Consider the following 27,890-nt stretch of genomic DNA (forward strand, 5'->3'; position numbering starts at 1 on the left):
GTCAGTGCGTACAGCCCGTCCTCACCCGCAGAAAATAGAGCATGCTGCGGGTGAGGACGGGAGAAATCGCGGTGCGTAATTCCGCGGTGGAATTACGCATCGTGAGCATTGTGCTATTAGGTTCAATAGAACCTAATAGCTGCGGGCAACGCAGCGGATTTTCGCCGCGAATTACGCGGCGGAAATCCGTTCGTGGGAAGACTCTGTTTACACATGCATCCTGTCTTCGTGTTCACAACAAAAGCCATGATACTGTCCCGGGTGTGGATCCTTCTTACAATAAATCCCAGCAGACCTCACTGACGTATAATGGGCCTTATTGTGGTTTGCATTGTTTTACACTATGACAGGACAGCCAATTGAATCTCCAAAAGGTACTGCTACTAGCAGTGTGAACATGGCCAAAAATAAACCACCAGATTGTGTAGTTGCAGTTTATCTTTGCAAAATGAGCCTTATAGTTTATATATATTACACACACACACATTTTATATATATATATATATATATGGCTGTATGCAGGCATTCTGGGACCTGAAGTGAGGGAAAACACTTTTTGGTGTGGCAGGAGGTATGATTAAGTGTCAGTTCCTGTCACACTCAGGGGGAAGTTGCTGCCAACTAGAGTGAGAGGCTGTAGCAGCAGCCATCCGGTACTTGGGCCCTGGGGTCCATTTGGACCAGTTTGGGCCCATCACAAAGGTCTGACGGAGAAGGATGCCCTCTAGATACCCCGGGTGGGGGATAGTGATGGAGACTCTGTGGGTTGTGAACCCTGAGATTGTGTATGTACCAGAACTGTTTGCTGTGATGTGTGGAATAGAGCTGGTGGAAGCCAGAATTGCAAGTGATTTGAGTCTTCTGAGCCTTTATGCATGTGGTGCCAACCATCCTGAATGAAAAGATGGCAACCCTATAAGCAAGTATTCCCCAGGTTGCCATAATTGGTGGAGGATGCACTGGAAGAAATAGCGCACAAAGAATTGCAGAGTGCTGGATGCATTTAAAAGGCCAGGAGGCCGAAAGTGTGGTTGCCGTGGGGTAACAAAGGTCAGGCAGAGGATGACTGCGAAACCAAGTTGGTGGACTTGTTTTTTTTAATCTGTATTGGATTGTGCAGCAAAGATGGTGGTTGTTGAGGGAGACCACCTAAAACAGCCCTGCTGGGGGTCTGTGTGTTATAGACTTGAAAGGACTAACACAAATTTGATAAAAATGTAGCATGATAGGATGTTTTCCTTGCAGGATGGCACAATGCAAACTACAGAGTGTGCATGGACATTTAATGAAAATATGTCTGAAAACTGAATTGCTAATAATGTGTTGCAGGAAAAGTTTTCCATTGACACTGAAGTCTCATGTGAGAGGGACTGTGTAATATTTTCTGTATATGATATGCCTAGAAGTTGTAGAAATGTTCTCCAGTCTATACAGATGAAAGCAGAGTCTGAACAGGCTATTACAGGGAGTTCAGTCACCGCCAATGTGGGATTTAGCTCAAATATGCCTCTATTGGTAGAGAGGAGAAATAGTGAAAGCAAAACGAGAGAGAGGAGTTGCTGCTATAGTGTCCTGTGAAACTGAAGTAGTTTCTAGTAGCAACCAGCAGTCCGCTGAGACTACAGGCAGTAAAAGTGCAAAGAAAGAGAAAGACTTCTTCTAGTAAAGCAGAAGGTGTAGTCAGTGCAGACCCTGAGGTCCAAAGTGAGATAGACAGCGAACACTTGCTCAGGGTTCAGGAGGAACTTGTCACAATGCATGCTGTCCTGAATGCTCTGGTGAGGCAAGGGTTACTGATGGAGAGGAGGAGACACGGATACTCTAGAGAGAGAGGATTCTGTCAAAGAAGATGCTCAGGTGGAAACAGAAAGTGCGATTGTCGTAAAGGAGAATGAGCACCTCAGACGATTAGCTAGGCTAAAGCTGATCACAGGTTTTTGCTGGAAGAGCAAACCACTCAGTGTAAACAAGAAATATGAGAAAAAGAAATATGAGGGATATCTTTCAAAAGACCATGAAGAGATACAAGACCTCAGAAATGTAGCCAGAGATGAAGCTGATCACAGATTACGTCTGTAAGTGCAAGCTGCGCAGTGTGAACAAGACTTTAAGAAAATGCCAAGGAGAGCCCAAGAGTTAGAGATAACACATTGCAAGTTAGAAAGAGATTCTACAAATGCATGTAATCAAATTGCAGAGTTAAAAATTCAATTAGCAAAGAGAAATGGCGAATGTGAGTCTTAGATAAGTGAGCTCAAAGAAAACCTGGAAATAGAAAAAGCTGCTTGCAGCTGGGCAGGGAAGCAAACAAAGATCTTGAAAGATATACTGGACTTCAATGAAACCCAGGATTCACTCAATGAGCAAGTGGTGACCCAGCTACAGATGAGCCTGGTTGAGGAAGCTGAAGTATATGAAACCCAGATCCAGTAACTTAAACAGAATCATGATCTAGTTAAGGGGAAACTGTCCAAACAGTTAGAGCAAACTGAAGAGGTGAAAGAAGCCTTGGAAAAGGCCAAATAGGCTTTGGAAAGTGAGCTGACCCATGAGGTGAAACTGCTGTTGGAAGGCAAGCGTGACTCTGAATGCAAGAGAAACATGGCAGAGATGCAGATTAAAGAGCTACAAGTAAAGATCAGTGAAAGTAACAGAATACAGGCAGAGCTGTCTGAGAAGGTGAACAGATTGCAGGCGGAATTGGAAGTTCAGATTGAAGAGTCTCAAAAGCTGGCACAAGAATATATGAACCAGGGGCTTGACCTTAGTGCACACCTGCAGAGAATGGAAAATGAGAGAAATGTGTTCTTCAAGCAGTTAGATTAAGATGCAGAAACTAAGAGAAACCTGTCAAAGCAGATTACAACACTTCAGGCACAGGTGGCAGATATGGAAAAGAAAATGGGGAAGAAAACTGCATGCTTGGATTCTGTTGAAGAGCAAAATAAAGAAATTTAAAGAGAACTAACAGCTACAAATTGACAGTAGGAAGAAAGGTCAGCTGCTTATGATAAACTTGAGAAGTTTAAAGTGAGTCTTCAGCAGGAATTAGAAGATATCACTATGGAGTTTGGTCACCAATGTCAAATTGTGTTCAAACTGGAAAAAAAAAACAGAAGACATGTGAACAGAGGCTTACTGAAGAGAAAATCAGGTCTATGAGATCTGTCATTGAATGTGAGCGTGCTGAAGAAAGGGATTGTAAGAGAGAGACCGAAGTGCTAACCTCAACACGCACCCCGAAAGTGGTGTCAAAGAAAAAGATGATGTATCAAAGGTTCGCCAAGAAATCAAGTGTGAAGATGAAACACTGGGCATTGAATTGTCATGTTGCTGAAAGGACTAAAGAGGTCCAGGACCCAATTTAGACAGCAAATAAATGAAAAGAAGATGTTGTTGAAGAATCTTAAAAATGAGACACAAGCAGTAAAGCATGCCAGATTATGTTTCGAAAGTACCCTGCGCATTACAGGAGAACAATTTGTGAGAACTGAAAAAGCCTTGAGGAAAGAAATCGCCTTTGTAATTGATAGTAAAGACACTGAGCAACAGATGGAGGATGAGCAATCCTCTGAAGTACAAGAGACCAAAGAGAAGGCAGACGGTGAGGCTGCTGAAGCTGAAAAAGCCACTAAATAAGCAGAGACGCAGGAAAAGAAGCCTAAGAAGTTTTAGGTGAAGAAAATCATGTAAAAGAAGTTACAGAGAGTAGCAAAACGGTCAGAAGTAGACTCCACACAAGAAACTGAGCATGAGAAAGAAGTGGCAGCTAGGAAAGGGCCAGTTGAGGAACAAATTGAAGAAAAGGTTGTAATGGTAGTTGAGAACGCACAGAAAAGTGAAAAGGTTCTTAGTGTTATAGAACATGAAGAAAGTGGCAGTGATAGCCCCACACATGGACATCCCTGACTTGGAGTTTTGACCCCGGAGGGACAAAAGCTGTAATAAAGCCTACGGCCTTTATCAGGGAAAGGAGGATATGTAGAAGGGTACTACACAGAATTGCCTGTAGGGGGCTGTAAGCAGGCATTCTGGGACCTGAAGTGAGGGAAAACACCTGTGGGTGTGGCAGGAAGTAGGATAATAGTGTAAGTTCATGCCACACTCAGAGGGAGGTCAGCTGCCAGCCGGAGCGAGAGGCTGTTGCAGCAGTCATCAGGAACTGTTGACCAGTCTGGGTCTGTCACAAAAATCTGACAGAGGAGGATGTCCCGGGTGGGGGATACTGATGGAGATCCTGTGCGTTTTGAACCCTGAGATTGTGTATGTACCAGAACTGTTTGCTGTGATATGTGGAATAAAATCATTGAGTTGAGAGAAAAAACAAGGATATTATGTAACACCTAATAGACTGCAGGCCAGGCTCAATCACCGTAGACCCTAGTAGAATGCAGAGAGCCATACTGTAATATGGAGGAGCTACTTGTTCAATGCAGACTAATACTGCAGCCACTAATTCAACCCAGCCCAGATTGTAGAGGAGTAACTGCAAACAAACATAGTCCGCACATGCGGACAGTAACAAAGACGTCAACCACAGATAGGTGCGCCACACTACACAGGAGTGCAGCCCCTACTGTCAAAGCAGTGGATCGCCCTGTATCTCCACAGTGGGTCCCACTGCCAACCATCCTGGACGAAAAGATGGCGATCCTATAAGCGAGTAAGTCCCAGGTTGCCACAATAAATAAATATAGATATTAGGGTGTCCCAGTTAATGTTGTGACAGGGCAAATAGTGAGGTAGGCTTCATCAAATTGCTGATGCATAATGCTAGGAAACTATATATATGGAAAACAAGGTGATGATACTGTTTCACAGGTGTAGAATAAACTTCAGCTTCTCGCAAACACAAAAATCAGGTGGTGGGCAGTTGCTGAAGCAGTTTATGCTATTACTGTGAACGGCATCATTAACCTGCATCAAAGAATAATGTGTGTAATTGGATAATGGAAACTGGACAAATTCATTTCTGCTGGAAGCCAATGCATTCTTCGTGCACAGCTTTGCACTACAGCAGAAGGAGGGCATTACATCAGCAATATGGTGAAGCGTACATCACTATTTTCCCTGTCACATTAACTGGGATACAATATGTTTTACTCTTTGTTAAAAAAGAAACAAAAAAACCCCAAGCACCTAGCAGTTGTCGTTTTACTGCAAAACTCAGTATGCAGTTACATCTCAGGCAGATTTGGAAAAGATTATAGAGTTGTGGAGTGATTAGATGAACGGTCTTGCCACCTGAGGAGCTAAAAGTGGTTCCACCCTTGGCCAATAAAAAAGCTCTCAGGCTCTGCTTGAGTGTAGTGGACCTCTTTTTCCACCTATGTAGAGCTTGTTGACTAGCAGACATGCCTCTACAACGCAATCAAAGTGATTTCACACAGTTAACAGAGTTTAAGAGGGTGCATATCATTGTAATGTGAGAAGCTGAATGGTCGTATCAACTAATTGCTCTCCACCTGGGCTGTTCTGACTGTTAGGAGGTGTTGGGACCAGTGGAGGCATAAGGGCACGCACACAAGGCGACCGGGTTCAGGATACTCTCAACAGACCACCAGTAGAGAGGGTTATTTAAACAGCTCCAACTGTTTCATTGTCCTCCACTCAGACAGATGGGACTATCGTTACAGTACCCTGTGTCTGTCTGAACCATTTCCAGGTGCTTGGCTGATGGACATTTGGTCTAATGGTGCCAATAATGGGTATTGTTGTATCTTGTCTCCACCAGAAGAACGGGTGGAGACAAGATGCATGCCCACAAGTTCATTGCTTTTGATTGGGTGTTTCTTGTAGCCCCCGGCGGCAGTGGCTGTGCTGACTCACGTGAGGTCCCAGCTCCGGTCTCCCTGGTGCTCTCTATCTGGCTGCCGGCCCTTTGCTCAGCGGCCATGTAAGCTCCCAACTCCGCTGCTGCTGTAGCATCTGTGGTGCTGTCAGACTTCGGCTTCCGTCAGTTGTCACTGTCCCAGCGCTCTAGCTTTTCGCCTCACTGGTCGCAGCGGCTGTCCGGTGGATGCTTTGCCTTCTCCTCGTGCCCACTCTGTGTTCGTTCTTCCCGTCACTGCTCATCTCCTGTCCATGTAGCTGCTGGCACTTAACCCTGCACCGATGCATGTAAGTAAGGGCTGGATGATGAGCTCTGCTCCCGTCCCCTGCTGTCACTATCCTCGGAGGCCTCTGATCAGCGCACGGAGCTGTAATCCCCTCTGCCTGGAACACCGCTTACAGCGGTCCCGCTGTCTATCCCCGGCACTAGCTGTGTGGCCCGGACGTACGTCTCTGGTACAGTGAAAGGAGCATGGCTGGCAGCGGCATGTGCAGCCAATCAGTACCTGTGGGCGTCCCCTGCCTGTCACGCTGGCCAAGCCTCATCTCCACCCCTAAGTTACGGTGGAGACAAGATATAACAATACCCCCATTATGTGTTCTGCCTTTGACACCAACTGTCACCTCTGTTTGCAATGGTCCAAATGCAAAAAACTTCATGCACAGCAGCACACAATCTTACCACAAAAATAAGTGGGAGGGAAGGTAAGTTGCACGCTCCTAAAGAGGATCTAGACCATGGAATTTACATGCAAACAGTCATAAAAAGGAAGGTAGGAGCAGCAACAGGTGCACAAACCACTTCACATCCTCAGATGTTTCCTTTTGGAAAATGGCTGGATGCTCAGCCGAAACGTCACTCGCTTATGTCATGTGATATCTAATTGGTTTGGAATAAAGACATCCTTGGATATCTGAGGATGTGAAGTGATTTTGTGCACCTGTTACTGCTCCTACCGTCTGTTTGCAATGGTGTCATAAACTATGAAACCAGGCTGTCTTCAGCAATGAATCGAGGCTTAGTTTTGGCACTGACAGTCGGTCACCCCTAGTAGTGGTACAAGGGACAATGACAGCTCAGCGATACATATTTAGGAAATCCTGCAGCCACATGTGTTGTCTCTCATGATAGGGCTTCCAAGAGGCATTTTCCAGCAGGTTAACACTCAGCCGCACATAGCAAGGATGTCACAGGAAAACATCCACATCTTTGCCACATTTCCGTGGCCTGACTGGTCACCAGATTTATGGCCAATAGAACATGTATGGGATCATCTATGATGCCAACTTTGACAGCATACAAGTTTGCACAATCTAGGGCTCAGTTGCAGGAAATGGGGACCAAAATGCCACAGGATAAAATATGGAAACTCGTATGCCTCCATGCCTGCCCATACCACATCTTTAACTTAAGTTGGAGGCGGCTCAACAGGGTACTAGAGTCTACCTTCAGGTGTTCAGTTTTCCGCAATAAATTATCCTCTTGGTCTGATATTGTAATCACTTATATTACAATCAAACATGTAACGTTTTCAGTCATATTAATATCATAAATGCTAAACTAACTGTTTGTCTGTTACCTTTTCATGAAAACTTGAACAAAAGACACATTACCATGGATTGAGATTTAGATAGTAAGAAAAACAGTGGGTAAGTTGTCTGACTGTACAGAACATGATGACAGAGTTAAGTCCCTTTTACACAGAACAACTGTTGGGTGCTTGAGTGTCTAGCAGTTGTCCCAGCGATGATAGCCCCTGTGCTTTAGCTCAGTCAATGGATACAAAGCAGGGCAGAGATCGTTCCGGCCCTCCTGTCTTCATTCACTGTAAGCAGTCAGTCAATGATGCAAGAGCAGACTATCGAAAAGGTTATGATCTGCATGAAAGATCTGATCAGCGAGATTGATTGCTGATAGGTCTTTGAGCGATCATTTTGCATAGGTACTAATGGGCTAATCAGCCCTTTAGTACTTCATGTGCATGTATTTAGAGAACAGCGGGTGGTCTGTTCTCTAAATACATTGCTATTGTTCTCCAGCGGGACAGCAGCTGTTAACAGCTGTTAAAGAATGTTATCAGCTCTTATCAGCGCTGCCCACGGAGAACTCAGCGTGCGGTCTGTCTAATCAGCAATAATAGATTTTAAGCTGAGCTTAACTCAGTGGATGAAAAGTGTACGGTAAGTGCACAATGGGAGCACATCTACTTACGATTATCTAATCGTTGGGTGTAAAAGGGCCTTTAGACATTTTTCCATTTCATTAAAAAAAAAAATTACCTTATTTAGAAATTGATGGCAGCATCGCATCTCCCAAAACTTGGGACAGGGTTAACAAAAGGCTGGAAAAGTAAGTGGTACTAATCAAAAACAGCTGGCGGGTCAATTTTCTACTAAGTAACATCACTGTGTATAACAAGCGCATGTTAGAGAGGCAGAGTCTCTCAGAAGGAAAGGCAGTCCTTAGAGGTTCATCAATGTGTGAAAAACTGTCCCAAAATGTCTGACTTTCAACTTCTGATATGTGTTCTATTGTAAATAAAATATGGTCATATGAGATTTCCAAATCATTACATTATTTTTATTTACATTTATTTGCATTTTAAACAGCGTCCGAACTTTTTTGTAATCGGGGTTGTAATATGGCCCTGTCTAGGTACCTGTGCCATTTGTTACAGAAGAAAAGAACATTGCTCTACAAAGTTCAAATTTCCACATTTGTACATGCAATGGCGACTATGGTGTAAGTTAGGAGATCCAATACTCTCAAGGCAAATCAGAATGTAGTCCTATTGTGGGATGTAAGGGTCTTTACTGACCAAAGTAAAGGGACACTATCGAGACCGGGGTTGTACCTCTCGATTGGCGTATTGGCAATGTAGTTTCAATATACAAAAAGGGGTCAGGAGGAGAGCCTGTAACTACAGGACGGTAAGTTTCTCTTCAATAATTGGAAAAATATTGGAGGGGTTTCTGAGAGATGCCATCCTGGAATACCTCAAGGAAAATAATGGTATAACTACTCATCAGCATGGGTTCATGGGCGGTCAATCATGTCAGACCAATTTGATCAGCTTCTACAATGAAGTAAGTTCTATGCTAGATCTGGAAGAGGCTATTGATCTTGTATATCTGGATTTTTCTAAAGCATTTGACACCGTGCAACATAATAGGTTAACCCTTTCCAATCCACTGTCTGACGTTTAAAGACATTTTGATTGAAGGCTGTATAGCTTCCGATGTCGGAAGACATCCAGCAGGGTATACTTACTGTATATTACTGGCTGCTCTGTTGTGGAGCGCTTCTCCGGCATGTTACATACCGCAGCACTGGCTTTAGCCAGCAGAGGATGCCATTGTATAATGGCAGAAAGAGAGAGCCCCCTAGGAAACCCTGAATCCAAAATTGGATTGCAAAGGGTTAATATATAAAATGAGACAGGTCTGGGCGAAAACGTGTGTATATGGGTAAAGAACTGGCTCAGAGACAGAAAGCAGAGGGTGGTAATAAAATAATCGTACTCTGATTGGGCCACCATCTCTAGTGGGATACAACAGGGTTCAGTATTAAGCCCGATTCTCTTCAATATATTTATCAATGACTTCATAGAGGGACTGCACAGTAAAATATTGATATTTGCAGACGATCCGAAATTATACAGGGTAATTAATACAACGGAGGACAATGTACGGCTGCACACGGACATAGATAAGCTGGGGGCTTGGGTAGCAAAATGGCAAATGAAGTTCAATGTTGATAAATGTAAAGTTATGCACATGGGCAGGAGAAATGGATCTCACCAATATACACTAAATGGGGAAAAAGACCTCGGGGTACTAGTTGACTGTAGACTTAACTGGAGCAATAAATGCTAGTCAGCTGCTGCAAAAGCAAATTATTATTCTTTCGCTATATAAGGCATTTGTCAGGCCTCACATGGAATACTGTGTACGTTTCTGGATACCGGTGCTCAGAAAAGACGTTGCAGTGCCTAAGGGGGTTCAAAGAAGGCCAACTAAATTCATAAACGGAATGGGAGGACTGGAATAGCCAGAGAGGCTATCAAAATTGGGATTATTCACCCTGGAAAAAAGACGGTTATGGGGCGACCAAATAACGATGTATAAATACATTAGGGGACAATACAAGGATCTCTCCCATGATCTGTTTATACCCAGGACTGCGACGGTAACAAGAGCGCATTCGCTACGTCTAGAGGAATGAATGTTTCATCACCAACATAGAAGGGGGTTCTTTACTGTAAGAGCAGCTGAAAGTCCACACCAAAATTTGCATCAAAAGGTGAGAACCCCGACACCAGATCCATACTAAAATCCACCACACGGACAGACCCCTATATGGAGTTTGTTTCATGGTCTATAGCAGGGGTCCCCAACTTCAGTCCTCAGGGACCACCAACAGGTCATATTTTCAGGATATCCTATAGTAAGACCGACTGTGGCAATGTCCGAGGCCCCAACAATAATTACATCACCTCTCCAACACAGAGGAAATCCTGAAAACATGACCTGTTGGCGGTCCCTGAGGACTGGAGTTGGGGAACCCTGGTCTATAGTATCCTTCAAAGGTGACCACATTTCTTCAAAGACCCTGGGGAGGCAAATCGATTATTTCATTAGGCTGCTAATGACTAATACTTTACCCCTAATGTTTTATGGGAAGGGACTTTCAATATACTTCTCATTCTTTTCCCTCCTGTTTTAACTCCAATTGGGGCCCATTAAATGCCAGGTTTTGACATTAGTTTGTTTACCTACAAGGCCATTCCACATTGTTTATGTTATGGTCTATTGTTGCATTTGTTGTCTGTTATCTTGCCTTTAGATCCTCTACAATAGTTTTGCACCAATAGTTTTGCTCCTTCACACACACTTGCTGGATCGTCTCCCCACTTGTTGGGACCAGGAACCAGCGCTTTAACTATCCATAACCCTTGCTATAATGTGCTGTGCTGGCATCAGGATGAGTACATCTAGAAATTATGCTTTCCCCAATCGTGGCACAGATCCTCCACCACAACTCCATAAATTAAGTCATAGGGCTGTTAGGGAACCTGGTCGGGAGCATTTTTTTTATTCTCACCTGCTCCCGCGATCCAGCAATGTCCCCCTCTGAAGTGGGCGCGCGGAATGAAAATCGCTAGCTCTCTCTCTCTCATTCAGCCTGTTTAGACAGGCAGACACGTTTGGCTCATTCAAAAAAGCATCGTTCAGTTTTTCACATTCGTTATATTAGCAAATGTGAAAGACTGAACAACTGCTCTTTAACCTAAATGTTGGCTTGCATTTAGACTGAATAATTATCGTTCGCTTTTGCTCATTTGAACGTTTTTGTTTAAATGACAGTCGTTCCATCTAAAAGCACCCTTATTTTACTGGAAATCTGATACAGCATTATAAGCAAACTGGTGCTAATTTACATGAATATCTTGCTTAGAATATTGTGCCACATTTTACTTTTACGTAGAATATTACATCAAATTTTCAGTGATCAGAAATCTCTGAACTGTGCCTAAGAGGTTTAAGTGTATTACGGTGGTTTCACACACACAGAAATATTCGACAAACATATTTCAATTGAAAGGGTGAAATCTGCTGCGAATCAGCACCAAAGTCCACAACATAAAATATGCTGCAGATTTTGGTGCTGTTATAGTAAGGATATATGTATTCTATTGTATATATCTCCTCATATATCTCTAACATCAGCCTATGCAATCACGCATATATATATATATATATATATATATATATATATATAGCTATATCTTCCTTCTTGGTAAATAGCAGCAGCTAAGTAGTTAACATGTTCAATATTATACATTAGAATGTATTAGATCCTTGTATTCACCTCCTACAGGCCTTTCTGATAAGAGGAGCTGCTCCTCTCCCCTCCTCTCCCCTCACACACACCTTTGCATTCCTTAAGCCAAGCAGTTATATTAATAAATTTAATCTCCGTTAGTTTAGTTTCTCTTTCTTGGAAACCACGTTTTAATAGTAACATACACCTTAAGGCGTTACCATATGTTAATCATTAGAAATTGGAACCTATACTAAGATCTTATAACATTAAGAGCATGTATCTCTTGTTACACAAAATGACGCATGTAAGGTAATCAATCAGATGTAAATACGATTAGCCTTCTGTACACTCCTCCTTTGTTATGCAATGTTTTGTCTGTAAAAAGCTAGGTTACTTCCTGATAAAGAACAGAAGTATATTGCCTTCGATACAGCTGTGTCCTTTGCTTTAACGGCGTTCATGCACTTCACAATTACAATTTGACGCAGGTAGAGAAATCAGAGGGACCCATTGGGGTTCCAATAACAGTGTGGATTCGAAGAAATTTTTAGAACAATTTTGCAACATGTGAATACACTTTAACAGTCCACGATCAATGATGTGAACTGCTTATGTATATCTGTGATATATCAAAACACCATTTGAATGGATTTCCCCTTTATCAACCAAGGTTTAACTGTAATTTCTATTTTTTTATGTATGTTACTAGGAAAATCCATATTCACCTAACAGCATAGCAGAAGAGGGAGTTCCAGCTGTGTCTGCACTGTTCTATAGTTCAGCGGTTCCTATATAACACTTTATCGATAAAGCCAGCTTTATATATTTTATTCAGTCTTACAAAAAATACTTTCTTTTGTGCCTCACTGCTCTGTCCCCAGTGCTGTGTTTAGTAGTTCTCTTCTACCGCTGCTGCTCTATTCCCCGGTGGCGCACTGTGTACGTCAAAGACATCTTATGCTGCTGGTGGCTTCACTGGTTCCATACTGGATCCGATGCACTATGTGTGTCAACTGGGTGTATGTCTGCAACTGCACTATAGAACAGTACAGGAACATCTGGAGTGCCCTCTTTTGCTATGCCAGTGTTTCCCAACTCTAGTCCTCAAGGACCCCCAACAGATCATGTTTTCAGGATTTCTTCAGTGTTACACAGGTGATGCAATTATTGTCAGTGCCTCAGACATTGCCACAGGTTCTTACTATAGGAGATCCTGAAAACATGACCTGTTGGGGGTCCATGAGGACTGGAGTTGGGAAACACTGTGCTATGCTATTAGGTGAAGTTGGATTTCCCCAACATCATCTTCACCTAGTTGCATAGCAGAAAAGGGGTTTTGAAGGAAGAATTGTACAGAATAGGCTAATAAAATATATTACAAAAAATGCTTAGAATCACATACTCTGTACATTTAAAAGACATTAAAGGGGTTGTCCCGCGCCGAAACGGTTTTTTTTTTTTTTTAACCCCCCCCCCGTTCGGCGCGAGACAACCCCGATGCAGGGGTTAAAAAAACAACCCGCACAGCGCTTACCTGAATCCCGGCGGTCCGGCGTCTTCATACTTACCTGCTGAAGATAGCCGGGATCCTCTGTCTCCGTGGACCGCAGGGCTTCTGTGCGGTCCATTGCCGATTCCAGCCTCCTGATTGGCTGGAATCGGCACGTGACGGGGCGGAGCTACACGGAGCTACACGGAGCCCCATTGAGAAGATAAGAAGACCCGGACTGCGCAAGCGCGGCTAATTTGGCCATCGGAGGGCGAAAATTAGTCGGCTCCATGGGAACGAGGACGCTAGCAACGGAGCAGGTAAGTATAAAACTTTTTATAACTTCTGTATGGCTCATAATTAATGCACAATGTACATTACAAAGTGCATTATTATGGCCATACAGAAGTGTATAGACCCACTTGCTGCCGCGGGACAACCCCTTTAAATGATAGCTAAACCTTCATGTTATTGCTAAACTTTCATGTTATTGCCTCACTGTTTTTGCATACCCCTGGTCATTCCAGCAATCATACCTTTTATAGAAATTCCTCAACACTCTCAAATAAATTGCAAAGGTTTTATTTAAGTTATTAGGCTTTATTATCATTCAAGCTTAGGCAGTGTAGTATCGCAAGCAAGATTAACAAGGCCGTTAGATTAGTACTAATTAACGAACGTTTCAATCATTTTTTCCTTTTTCATCAGTATACCTATACGAAGTCATAACAACCCGCTAGCACTCTGATTGTGTCATGGAAGAGGGCAATGTGGTGACAGGGGGAGTTCCCTTCCTCTAACTACTTAGTTGCAGTGGTCACTATTGAGTATAGCATCTAAGGGGTAAATAGCTGGGATCAGAGGTAGTTCCAATCCCAGCCATTGACGGCAAATGTTAGCTGTATAACACATCTGGCACCTACAGAATATGTAATGGGCTTACTCTTCAGCCTGCTATACACACCCTCCTGTGGGAGTCAGGAAAGGGCTAAATATCTGCAAATTATGTTAGTACTTATTACTGATTGAGTGGTGGGTTATTGATTATTCTTCTAGATTTTAAATGGGTATTTGTATCTTAAACTTTTGTGGCATATCCACTGGAAATGCTATTAAGTTCCTCTAGAGGTGGGGGTCCCACCTCTTTGCTCTGCACTAACCTTGAGCTTAGACCCCCACCACCCCCAGCCATTCCAAATGCATTGACCTGGGCTGATTGGGAGTACGGAAAATAGCCAAGCTCCCTGAGCTACACTGTTACATGACTCCAATAGAAGCCAATGGGAGTGATGCAAACTGCCTCAAATTATGATCACAATGGTTTAGGAACTGTGGAAACAGCATGGCTCACTGTGCTATGTTGCTTGTGTAACTCCTATAGACTTTTAGGGTAGTCACAAAAACAGCATAACTTAGCCAATTTTGGTCATTTCTGTCATTCTGACCACCTCAAAATTAGTTGTTCCCATCTTGGCCATGTTTAGCCAAGATGGAAACACCTTTTTAATTATTTTTACATTTTATTTCATTTTTCCACAGTTGGCTTTACTAATAGAAGCATCTCAAAATGTCATCTGCAATTAATGCAGGTCTGTCACCATAGCATATTACAAGGACACATATGGTCTACTATTGGAGCAAATGGTACAAAAAAAGTATTGTGCAGTTTGGTTAATAGCACCTAACACAGGTAACTCATAAGGGGGTGCTTTCTGTGCATCGCCTTGCTTTCTCATAGTATCTAATGCAACATATAGGGTATAACCTGCATGTTCCGATTTCCTACAGAAATCTTCTGCTATAAAGTCAGAGAAAGCTAAGGGGAAATCTTTAGTCTCAAATCCACACCAAATTGTGTGGATTTTAGTGCAGATTTCCCTGTGGAAAACAGCCAGGTGACTAAAAAAAGAAATAAAACAATTATAACTCTCCTTCTCTTTCAACGCTTCTCGAGCCTCCTGCGGGTCTCTATACAATGATGTGCCATCTCATGTGCCTACTGGGGCAGCACGTCAGCACCAGAGGATAGAAAAGACATAGAAAACTGGAGCAAGTGCAGAGAAGAGTCACCAAGATGGTGAGCGGTCTGCAAATCATGTCCTATGAGGAACAGATAAAGAATCTGGGAATGTTTAGCTTGCAAAAAAGAAGGCTGAGAGGAGACTTAATAGCTGTCTACAAATATCTGAGGGGCTGTCACACTGCAGAGGGATCAGCCCTATTCTAATAGGCACAAGGAAAGACTAGAAGCAATGGGCTGAAACTGAAAGGGAGGGGACACAAATTAGATATTAGAGGAAACTTTCTGACAGTGAGGGTGATGAATGAGTGGAACAGGTTACCACGGGAGGTGGTGAGTTCTCCTTCAATGGAAGTGTTCAAATAAAGGCTGGACAGATATCTATCTGGGATAATTTAGTGATCCTGCACTGAGCAGGGGGTTGGAAGGTCCCTTCCAACTCTACCATCCTATGAGTCTATGAAGAGACACTGAAGGACCAGGGAAATAACTTTGCCACAGGAGAGCCAGGGAAAATAAATATATATTGGTTGGTTTGTGCTTTTTAATTTTTTTACTTTTGAGTAATTAAAAAAAAAAAATGTTTCATTGTGAAAAATAATCAGCAGCGCGGGTCAATTTCTGTGTGGCAAATTTTTGCAGCACAAGGATAAAATTTGCTCAAATATCATCTTCATGGCTACTACTGCTACAGATTTACTTCCGAAATTCCAGATGGAAAATCTGCAGCATTTCTGTCTCAAGTGGACATAGTCTTAGATTATTAGGTGCCTGTATACATGGCAGCTTGTGCCATGTGGCAAATCCATATGTGGTATTACCACAAACTAACATGGTATGCAAAGCTTTTTTCGGATGCGCACCTGTACAGGTGAAGCACACGGTTTGCTTTACCTGTACAACTACGGTAGTTGGGGCAAAACTGTATTACAAAACCACAACAACTTGCTCTATAACAGTTTTGCTGCGCAATTCACAGCCACGTGGCACAAACCTTCACATGTACAGGCTCCATAAATTAAGATGGAAAATGAAAAAGTTAAAAAACTAATACGTCTCCGTCTAGCTAATACAATCTTATTTTTTTCACATGCAGTTGATTACAAATCTTAAGAGGAAAGGTTACAGTGCCACCTTGTGGTAAGAGCATGTGTATTACCATGCAAGGCGAGGTTCACAATTGCACTGGAGGCGGTTAGTGGTTTATAAAACAAACCAAAAACAAATGTATTTCTTTTTAATTGAGTAGCATTTCAGTTATTACTACTCGAGTATAGAAAATCCTTTCAAGTATCTCAAATGTTGCAAAACGCATCTCTGTTTAAGGCACTGTACATGAGTTGCTTATTTAGTGTTAAATATGATCCTGGCATTAAATGTATATATGGCTCATGCATAACATTACCATGTGCATGAGTCCTAAGGCCTGGACACAGATATACAGGTAATTGACAGGCAGACGACATGGGTTTGTGGGACAATCTTACAATCCTGTCCGTGCCCATTTACCCAGGTGAACGCTGCAGCCAATCAAATGGCATGTCACCAGTGTTATCCTATATACATGTGACATATATGGGACCCAAGTGACATCACAAGTCATGCCGTGAGCTACTGACGCTGCTTGGGGCAGGTGAGCTAACTTTTAAGGTTCAGTTGGCAGCAAGGGAGGAGCAAAACATATAAAAAAAACAACCTATTTTATACATAATGAAACAGAAAAGAAAATATCACTATATCATATAAACATTAGGCTCTGTTCACATTATTGTTTTGATTTCCATTGCAAACAAAAATGACAGTACAGCGACTCATAACAAGGGCCGTCAGGTTCTTCCAATGTGTCTGTTTTCACGCATGCTGCGCTACTTTTCACCATAAAGAAACAAAGGAATCTGTGACGCAGATGTAACAGCAGCCTTAGGCCGGGCTCACACATGTGGATTCCAATTGCGGAATCCGCAGTTGGCATAGATGTGGAGGATCCGTGGCAAAACGCAGGCATTAAAAATCATGTACTTTCACTTTTTCGCTCACACTTGGGTATACGAAGTGCGTATTCCGCGAGCGGAGGAAAAAATTGTCGTGGACTCCGCACGGGCGGCCTCCCTTGAAGTCAAATGAGGCCGTCCAACCCAAAGCCCATGCACATTTAACATTGAGTATGGGCTGCTGGTACCCTCGTCATTGTTAAGCGACAACGCAGGCAATAAAACTATTGGAGAAAAAAAACAAAACTGTACTGCACATGACCGACAGCGAGCCGCCGTGGTCATCCGCATCACAGCAAATTCAGGTACACAGGGTCGCTGGCTGGGTTCACAGCTGGAATCCACTGCAGGCCTCTTGCATGTTGAATCCAGTCAGCCCGTGTGAGCCCGGTCTTATTTCTGTTTTGCAATGTTTACATTGTGTTTACTCTGTTTGGGACATCTAACTCCAATGTAATTGTGTTTCTTTAATTTATATGTTTAAAAAAAAAAACACAACTTTTTTATGCTTGCCAAATTTACAATTTAAAGGGAATCTGTCACCTTTTTTTTTTTTAAATCCCCTCTAAGAACAGCATAATGTAGTTCTGGCTCGCTGATTACAGTGATAGGTTTGCTGTATGTATCTGTGGAGTAGTTTGGGAGAAACTTCCATTTTATTAGTAGCAGCTACACACAGGAAGTAGTCCTCAATATTCACGAGCTGCAGTTACCAGTATCCATCCCACCCTCCAGCCACTGATTACTGCCTATCAGGGCTCATTCACACGGGCGTACTGTCACCACATATTACACCCCCCTTTTTTCCTGCGCGCAACACTCGGTGAATGAGGCAATGAAAGTTTAGGAACTTTCATTCATCCATTCACACCTGTGTTGGAGCTGCGAGGGGACACTGCAAATGTAAAGCAGGAGAAATAAATCGCAGCATGCCCTATTTCCCTGCGTTTCCTACGCAGCCCTTGAAGGGCTCCGTATTGAAACGCTGCCCCATCACAATGCCTGCGAGAGGGCAGCGTTTATTACGGAGTGCCGCTCTGTGGGGTATTTGAAAAAAATAAGTCACACTGCACATGTCCGTGACATCATAATCCCGGGCATGTGCAGTGCCTATCGCAGCCCTATGCGATCCCTGCTGGCAGAGCGTAGGGGCTGCGAAGAGTACAATGTTGCAAGGCTCGCAGCATTGTAGTCATAAGGCCGTGTGAATGAGCCCTTACTGTGCACAGAGGGATAGCTGTCAATCAACTCTGGACATGGCTAACTAAATAAAAACATGCATCATTTATAATGCTTGGGGCATTTAAAAAGAGGTTAATGGTGCAAAAGACAACACGGACCTTTATTACACTGAGATGCACCACTAAGAAGCCTTTTTCACAAAAACTGCTTAGAACCCCTTTAATAAAGTAACTGAACAGAAGCAACATAATGAATAAATGTCCAACTGATGAAAAAGCGCCCTATGTTCATTGGTATGTACTCTGATATCTTGATCCCAGTACTATGATCTCACTTTTCAAGGAAATGGGATGAGACTTCATAAGACACTAAGGATTAGACAAGAAGATATAATTAGGAGACAAAATAAAATGATCAGACAATTACTAAATATCAGCAGTCATGCAGACACAGAGCGGAATAGTTGGAATTGGCCACAATGGAATATAGGACATGTTCCTAATCCTTTAGTCAATAAGGTCAAATATTTGTGAATAAACCTATAAGGAATAGACCTTAGTGGTCAGTGATTGGCTGCAAAATGTGATCTAAATATGGATGCCATTTGCTGAACCTTTAGAACCCTGTTGTATTCGGACCCATTATTGGGTCCGAGTCTGGGTTCACGGAAGGCACTTCTGGTAGGCCAGGCTGACCCAACTGATAGCGCTACGAACTAGCACAGCTGTAACATACTTGTATCTAGCCAAAAAGCAAGAGAGAACTTGTTACCGCTTCTAGCTGCTGCTCGTTTTCCTCCTTTTCATTTACATCCTCATTTTCATAAAATCTTAACTTTTTTTTATTTTTCCGGTGATATATTTACAGGACAGAATGTTTTTTGCGTAATGAGTCGCAGTTCTCAATAGTACAATTTAACATACCATAAAATGTATAAAAAATGTTTTAGAAATTTCTAAGCATTTTGCAATGGAAAGAAATGCAATTTTGCCTTGGGGGGATAGAGGGTTGTTTTTATGGTGTCCATGGTGCAGTATAAATTCCATCTAATCTTTATTCTGTTGGTCAGGGCAGTTATAGCAATATCAAATTTATATCGTTTTTTATATGTTGAAGCACTCAAAAATAAATAAAATGCAGTTTTAAAAATTGCTTTTTGTAACCATCTTTTGACCCCCACAACTTTTTTATTTCTTCATCGATGCAGCTGTATATGGGCTCGTTTTCTGCATGATGACCTACAGTTTTTATCGGCACCATTTTAGAGTACTTATGACTTTTGGATCACTTTTTTGTTTGTTTGAGACTGGGTGACCAAAAAAAAAAATTTCTGTTGGCGTTCACCTTGAGGGATAAGTAATGTGATATTTTAGTAAACTGGACTTTTACAGAAGTGGGGTCATCTGACCGGTAAGTATGCCTAAGGGTGCATTCAGACAACCGTATATTGGCGGGGTATTCACGCCGGCTGATATATGTCGTCTCTCTCTGCAGGGGGAGGAGGCTGGAAGAGCCGGGAGCAGTGCTCTGAGCTCCCGCCCCCTTTCTGCCTCCTCTCCATCCCCTCTCCGCCCCTCTGCACTATTTGCAATGAGAGGAGGTGGGATGAGGGCGGGGTTAAGTTCCAGGAATTAGCTCCACCCCTGTCCCGCCTCTCCTCATTGAAAATAGTGCAGGGGGGTGGAGAGGAGGCAGAGAGGGGGCAGAAGCTCAGAGCACAGCTCCCGGCTCTTCCAGCCTCCTCCCCCTGCAGAGAGGGACACCGTATATTGGCTGGGCGTGAAAACCCAGCCGATATACGGTTGTCTGAATGCGCCCTTAGTTTGTTACTGTGTGGCCTCCACAGGCCCTGCCATGGAGCCTTTGTTTTCTTCCTTTGGACATGATCATTCAGTTTCTAGCACTGATGCCTTTCAGCGGCTGGGGTTCTGTGTTTAAACACGGCAAAAGCAACACCTGCATGGAGTTTGTATTTTCTCATAACATTTGCATAGGTTTCTTCCAGGTTTCCTCCCACACTCCAAAAACATACTAATAGATGAACTGAGCCGCATTAAGTTGGCCGCATGAGAGTTGCACCCAAGATTCTCAGGTACAACTACCGTGTTTCCCCAAAAATAAGACCTACCTCGATCAGCCCTACCCTAATTTTGGGGGTTGGCGGCTTGAAATATAAGCCCTAACCTGAAAATAAGCCCTAGCTACACTACGTGACCAAAAAAAGCAATACTTACCTATCAGGCGCCATCCTGGTGCCCTCCCACTGGGCTGCGGCGCTCCTGCAGGCTTCTGTGCAGTCCTTAATGCTGACAGTGCTTGAATACCCTGCCTTTAGCAAGCGATTGCTCTGACTGGCTGAGGCGGCGCTTCTGAACCAATCACAGACAGTCAATGATGTCATTCAATGAACAGTTGTGATTGGTTCATCGAGCGCCGTCTCTGATTGGTTCATGAGCGCCGCCTCAACCAATCAGAGCAATCGCTTGCTGGAGGTGGGGTATTCAAGCCTCGTCACCAGCAAGAGATGCTCCATCGGCGTTCAGGACTACATGAAAGCCTTCCAAAGTGCTGCAGTGCAGCCAGAGGGACCCGGACGGCACCTGTTAGGTGAGTATAAGACACCCACCAAAAATAAGACCCTGTGCCTTATTATAAGACAGGGTCTTATTTTTGAAAAAACATGGTAGCATTTACAGTAGACACTGCACAGGCCAAAATAGGAGATGCTGCAAATTTTTCATACAGACCATCGGTCCGTGTGAAACATTGCATATGTGAATAGTCTCATAGCCTATAATGGGTCTGTGTGGTGTCCATGAAATACACAGGCAACACATGGACAGGAAATACAGGGGTCTAAATAAGGCCTTAGATTGTAATCCCTAATCGGGACAGAATCCTATACCAAGCGATGTACAGTGCTGCGGACTGTGTATTCACTATATAACGGCTCAGTCACACGGGCGCATCCGGCTGCCAATGCGCCCGTCTTCCTGCACAAAGACGACGGCCGCACTTGCAGTGCGGACGACTCTCCGCAGCGCCGGAAGAAAGAACACATGACCGGCAATGGAGCCGGTAATGTGTTCTTTCTGCTGGCGGTGCGGAGAGTCGTTCGTACCTGCAGTGTGGCCGTCTTATCCTGCAGGAAGACGGGCGCATTGGCTCCTGGATGACTGAGCCCTAAATGAGCAAAAGTCTAAACAAGAAATAAATCACTTCATGGATACACAGTACTTACCATTTGTGTAAACCGGTGATTGAAGAAAGCTACTTCTTGCCAACACTCTTTCGGGACACAGTCTTTGAGGTGTTTGCATATTTTTGTTTATCCTTTCTGCAAGTAAGAAGTTGATACAAAGTTTGGAAAAATTCTACTCAAAAACGAGTCGTAAAATGGACTTGTAGAATTGGTATTGTAGACGTGAACTCTTTCACATCCATGGCTTTTTAGACATTTTGCACCACTGGTAGCCAGGCCAATTACATACTTTTGATATGTACAAATACAACCTCTATTACAAAATAATAATTTAAAAAATATGCTAAACCCCCAAACATTTTCTGAAAGTAGACACCTGGCACACTCTCAAAAGGCCAGTCTGCACTTTAGCACCGTCATGCAATTTTGCATCAAAATGTTATTTTTCCCAAAAATGCATTACAGTTTATATTAGTGGCTAAACTGTGACCCAAGGGCTCAATCACACGGGTGTATTGTCACAGCGTATTACACACGCGTATTTCCCATGCGTAACATGCAATGAATGGAGTCAATGAAAGTCTATGGACTTTCATTGATCTATGCACACCTGCACAAGCGCACTGCGTATCCATACACAAGAGAAATAAATCACAGCATGCACAATTTCTCCGCGTATCATACATATTAAAAAATTAAAATAAATAAAATCACACTGCGCACGTTTGTGGCCACGTAATTCGCGGGCATACGCAGCCCATACACAGTCTCTGCCGTCAGAGTGCATGAGCTCTAATGTGTACAATGCTGCGGGAAACCCGCAACGGTGTACACATACGTCCATGTGAACAAGTCTAAGGCTAGGTTCACACAGGGCGGATTTGCCGCAGAATTTCTCTGCGGCATATCTGCCTGCAACCGCAAATCCCAGGATTAGCCAGCCATGTGGACAAGATTTTTGGCAAATCCGGGGCGGACAATCCATTGCGGCAAAGCCGGCGCTGCGGCGCAGATTCCCGGGCCGCAGCATGTCCAGTCTTTTTTTTTTCCGTTGCGGTCAGCTCTCGCAAAGTATGCAACAAAGCCGCTCCAAAACCCGTGGCCAAGTGCCGCAGGTTTTGAAGCTGCGCTTATCCCGTGGTTTTTTGCTACGGCAAAAACCACAAGATTTCCGCGGCAAATGCACCCTGTGTGAACCCAGCCTAAAAGCAAAGTTTGATGCATCACAATTCCTGTAAACAAAAGCTCAACATGTGCAGAGTTCATATATAATATACCACTTGTGCCTATGCCCATGTGCACATATGTTTATAGAATCACCAGAACTGGACATACCATCTGGATACAAAATGCCGATTTAAAAAACGTAACAGGCTATAAAATACACTCCCTGAAAAGTGCATCCCTAAGGGCGCCTTCACACTGGCGAGAAAAATCACACGTTTTTTGAGCGATGCGAGAGTGAGTGAAAATGCAGAATTATGAAACCAATGATTTTCAATGGCTTCCTTCACATTTGCAATGTTTTCACTCATGCCATGTTGCGAGAAAAAAAAAATCATGGCATGCTCTATCTTTCTGTGCTTTGCGTTTTTTATGTCCCATGTTTTCCTATTGAGTCTCCTTTTTATTGCATCACAACACACAAACTTGCGATTTTGGTGCAATGCATTTTTAACATTAGAAAGTCCTACTGACTTCAGCACTTAAAAATCGCGTCAAAATTGCACAAAAAAACAAACAAAAAAAAACAAAAAACCAAGTGGCAGTGATGTTTTTGCGAGAAAAAGCAGCGCAAACGCTCAAGAATCACGGGGAAAAAGTCACGTTTTTCTCGCAGCGATATCACGATCTCTAATGTGAAGGAGCCCTTAACCATATCCTGCATATTTCTTGAAAGCAGACAACAGGACAATTCCAGTTGTCTCGACCAGCTGTTGACAGCCATGTCCACTTTCATTGTGACAAACAGGAATTGTTAACCCCTTAAGGACCAGGCTATTTTGGTCGTGAAGGGATAGGCACCTTTCAGGGATTTTACCCATGTGATGGTTTGACTTTTTTTCTTCAGCTACCAAAATTATTTTTGCTGTGTTTTTTTTTTTTCGGTGACATATAAGGCTATTTTATTATATCTATTTTCACAATTTTTTTTTCTCCATTTTTTGTTTTTTTGGGTGGTAGAAAGCTAAAAAAATGATTTAAAAAAAATTTATAGTTTTTTTTTTTTTTTTTTAATTAGTACATTTCTGCTAATATAAAGTATGGGAATAGGTTTCACATTTTGTTTTGGACCTTCTGATATATAACATGTATAGTTTTGGTGCATACGGCAACGCTTTTGGTTGGCGTTGGGTCATTTTTATTTTTATGTACAGTATATATTTTTATTTTATTCTGTAATTTTTTTAAAATTAGTTTGGGAACTTTTTTTTTTTTTTTAACATCTATGACCCCCCCATGACGTCATATAAGTCCTCTGGGGACATTCACATGGTCTTTTTTTTTCATTTCACACTTTTTTACTGTAGCTGGGGCATCCGCAGGAGCCCCAGTTACAAGGGAAAACATTAGTAACACCAGTCACTAATAGAGCTGATCGAGGTCTGCTAGGACTCTACATCTCTGCTGTAACAGGGGGGGAACTCGGCAGTCACATGATCGCTGGGTTGCACAGTGGAATTTCTACTTCCACTTTCACTTTTTAGTAAATAGCGCTCATTGAGAGCTATGTACCTAAGAAAGGAGAAGGCAGAAGTGGTTAAAAAATGCTTCTCCCTTCTCCTCAGGGTCCTCTGCTGTGACTGTGCTAATTAAGGCCACTTTCCCATGGGCTTTTCTGTCTGTTACAAATGTATTGGATATTTCGCCTTAGGGATATTTGTACTGTGGTACCAGATATTACTTGCTAATCTGCATATATTACAATAAAGATCTAGAATGGACATTAAAAGGACAAACTAAATCATATAAACGTTATTGATGTTTGTGTGCACGTGGTAAGAGTGGTTGGTGCAACTTATTGGACATTGCAATCTGTACGCAGGTAAATATATGGCTTACAGAATCAATAAATGACTTAATGAGGTGCAGAGCAGTGATTAGATGACCAGCTGCTCATTTCACTCCTTTTCTGGAAAAAAAAGTTCTCCGAGTGTTGGGAGGGAAGGAGGAGGTGATAACATGAACAAAAGTCCATGTTACCCCTCCTCTTAAGGTTATCTAAAGCCATAGGACCTTCATAGATCCTCTTCTTCTCCTTGTACATTGCCAGGACATCACTGACTGGATTCCCTCTATCCTTCACCACATGGGCTGAAGTGATATCTGCAGCTCCAACTTCAATCTGCCCTAGGCTGTATCTCTGCTTGATTCTTGGTTTTTAAACAAGACCAAGATTGCAGCACAAGATAGTTTCTAGCTACTAAATACTCATATGTCCTTACTGAATTACCTCCGTATGATAATAATAATAATCTTTATTTGTATAGCGCCAACTTATTCCGCAGCGCTTTCAGGCATGGATAAATGCAAAACAATACAACAATTACAATATAAGGTACATTGGGTTAGACACAAATGGGTTGAGGGTGGTACAGGAGGTGCAGGGGGTGGGGAACACAGGCAATAGGAAATTTTATGTACAGATCATTTATCAGAAGGCAAACAGGGTGGAGCACCATAGGGAGGGGCGAGGGACTAGGTCAGGAGATTTGGTATGCTTCCCTGAAGAGGTGCGTTTTTAAGGCACGTCTGAAATTTCGTGCATCGGGAATTGTCTGGATGCCTTGGGGTAGAGCATTCCAGAGGATGGGTGCTGCTCTAGTGAAGTCCTGTAGGCGAGCATGAGAGGTTCGTATTACAGGGGTGTTTAGTCTGAGTGTGTTTGCCGATCGGAGTGAGCGGGCTGGGTGGTGTACTGACAGTAGGGAGGCGATGTATGGTGGCGCAGCGCTATGCAGAGCTTTGTGAGTGAGGTAGAGGAGTTTAAATTTAGTTCTGCAGTGGATGGGCAGCCAATGCAGCGACTGGCATAATGCAGAGGCGTCTGAATAACGACTGGATAGAAAAATGAGTCTAGCTGCTGCATTTAGTATGGTTTGGAGCGGAGCGAGTCTAGTGCGGGGGAGGCCAATGAGTAGCGAGTTGCAGTAGTCAAGCCGGGAGTGGATGAGCGCAACCACGAGCGTCTTTAGCGTGTCCGTGGTTAGGAACGGACGTATTTTAGCAATATTTCTGAGGTGCATGTGGCATGTTTGGGCCAGAGATTGGATATGGGGGGCAAAGGAGAGGTCAGAGTCCAGTGTCACCCCAAGGCATCGGGCATGCCGTCGGGGGGTTATGATGGTGCCAGACACTGGAATGGAGATGTTGAGGGGAGGTCGGCTAGAAGGTGGAAAGACAAGGAGGTCAGTTTTAGAGAGGTTTAGTTTGAGAAAAAGGGAGGACATAGTGTTAGAGACAGCGGACAGACAGTCGGTGATATTTTGGAGGAATGGTCCAGAGATCTCACGAGCGGAGGTGTATAGTTGGGTGTCGTCAGCATAGAGATGGTATTGGAGGCCGAATCTGTGGATTGTTTGTCCAATTGGGGCAGTATAGATAGAGAAAAGAAGGGGACCAAGGACCGAGCCCTGAGGTACCCCGATAGCGAGAGGAAGTGGAGCAGAGATAGAACCAGCAAAGGAAACACTGAAAGAGCGGTCAGAGAGGTAGGAGGAGAACCAGGAGAGAGCAGTATCCTTTAGACCAATAAAGTGGAGCATAGTGAGAAGGAGATTATGGTCGACAGTGTCAAATGCAGCAGACAGGTCAAGGAGGATTAGTAGAGAGTAATCACCTCTCGACTTTGCAGTCATCAGGTCATTTGTTACTTTTGTCAGGGCAGTTTCGGTCGAATGTAGAGAGCGGAAACCAGACTGGAGGGGGTCGAGGAGTGAGTTGTCAGAGAGAAAGCGAGTAAGCCGGGAGTAGACCAGGCGTTCCAGTAATTTGGAGATAAAGGGGAGGTTTGAGATGGGTCGGTAGTTAGCAGCATTAGTCGGGTCCAGGGTTGGTTTTTTAAGCAGAGGGGATATAATGGAGTGTTTGAATGAGGAGGGAAAAGTGCCAGAGGTTAGGGAGAGGTTGCAGATTGTGGTAAGGTGAGTAATGAGAGCTGGGGAAAGGGAGCGGAGGAGGTGAGAGGGGAGAGGGTCGCTGGCGCAGGTGGTAGGGCGGGCAGTGGAAAGGAGCCTGGAGACTTCTTCCTCTGTCGTTGGTTCTAGCGTAGATAGTGAGTAGGTGCTGGGTGCAGTGCTGATGAAGCTGGGATCAGGGCTAACCATGCAGCTTTCAGAGATTTCTTTTCGAATGTGGTCGATTTTTTCTTTGAAATAGGCAGCTAGTTCTCCAGCAGTCCGGTCTGTCGCAGGGGCCTGTTCCTTGGGGCTGAGGAGGGAGTGAAAGGTCTCAAAGAGTTGTTTGGGGTTGTGGGATAGTGAGGAGACAAGAGAGGTGAAATAAACTTGTTTGGCATGGTGAAGGGCTAGGTTATACATTTTAAGCATGAATTTGAAGTGGAGGAAGTCTGCTGGCAGCTTTGACTTTCTCCACAGCCGCTCGGCGCATCTAGAGCACCGCCGGATGAAGCGTGTTTGGGACGTGAGCCAGGGTTGCCGTGGTCTGCGTTTGACAGCTCGCGTCACAGGCGGTGCCACTTCATCCAGGGCACGGCTGAGGGTGGTGTGGTAGTATTCGGCTGCCAGGTTAGGGCAGGGGAGGCGAGAGATGGGCGATAGGGAGGACTGAATAGTTTTGGCAAACTGTTTAGTGCGGACAGACTGGAGGTTCCTAGAGGTGCGATAGATAGGAGGGTCAGGAGAGATGCTAGGGTGCCTGATGGAGAAAGAGAGAAGGTTGTGATCCGAGAGTGGAAGTGGGGAGTTAGTAAAGTGAGAAGCAGAGCAGAGACGGAGGAAAACTAAATCGAGAGTGTTACCATCTCTATGAGTGGGGGAGTCAGAGATTAGCGATAGGCCAAGGGAGGAGGTAAGTGTTAAGAGCCGGGAGGCAGATGAGGAGCTAGAGTCGTTAGTAGGAATGTTGAAATCACCAAGGATGAGGGTTGGGATTTCACAGGATAGGAAGTGGGGGAGCCAGGCAGCAAAGTGGTCTAGGAACAGGCGGGTAGGACCTGGGGGGCGGTAAATAACTGCGACACGCAGAGGCAGTGGGCGGAAGAGTCGCAGGGTGTGGACTTCGAAGGAGTGAAAGGTAAGCGAGGGAGCTGAGGGAATGACCTGGAAAGTACAGTTTGGGGAGAGGATGATGCCTACTCCTCCGCCGCGTCTATCATCCGATCTGGG

The 27,890-nt window shown here is 43.7% G+C and overlaps 1 protein-coding gene across 1 annotated transcript in view; it reads right to left on the reverse strand.

The window, feature by feature from the left end:
• Positions 1-13,727: 13,727 nt before the first annotated feature.
• The window catches only part of LOC136612138 (uncharacterized), a 52,560-nt gene continuing 38,397 nt past the window's right edge, over positions 13,728-27,890 (reverse strand). The window contains exons 12-13 of the mRNA XM_066592264.1: positions 21,583-21,678; positions 13,728-18,709 (exon numbers count right to left, since the gene is read on the reverse strand). Of these exons, the coding sequence (XP_066448361.1) occupies positions 21,612-21,678 (67 nt within the window). The 3' untranslated portion in view covers positions 13,728-18,709; positions 21,583-21,611. The remainder of the gene's footprint in view (positions 18,710-21,582; positions 21,679-27,890) is intronic.

This window comes from Eleutherodactylus coqui, chromosome 2 (genome assembly GCF_035609145.1).
Source record: "Eleutherodactylus coqui strain aEleCoq1 chromosome 2, aEleCoq1.hap1, whole genome shotgun sequence".
Lineage (NCBI taxonomy): Eukaryota > Metazoa > Chordata > Amphibia > Anura > Eleutherodactylidae > Eleutherodactylus > Eleutherodactylus coqui.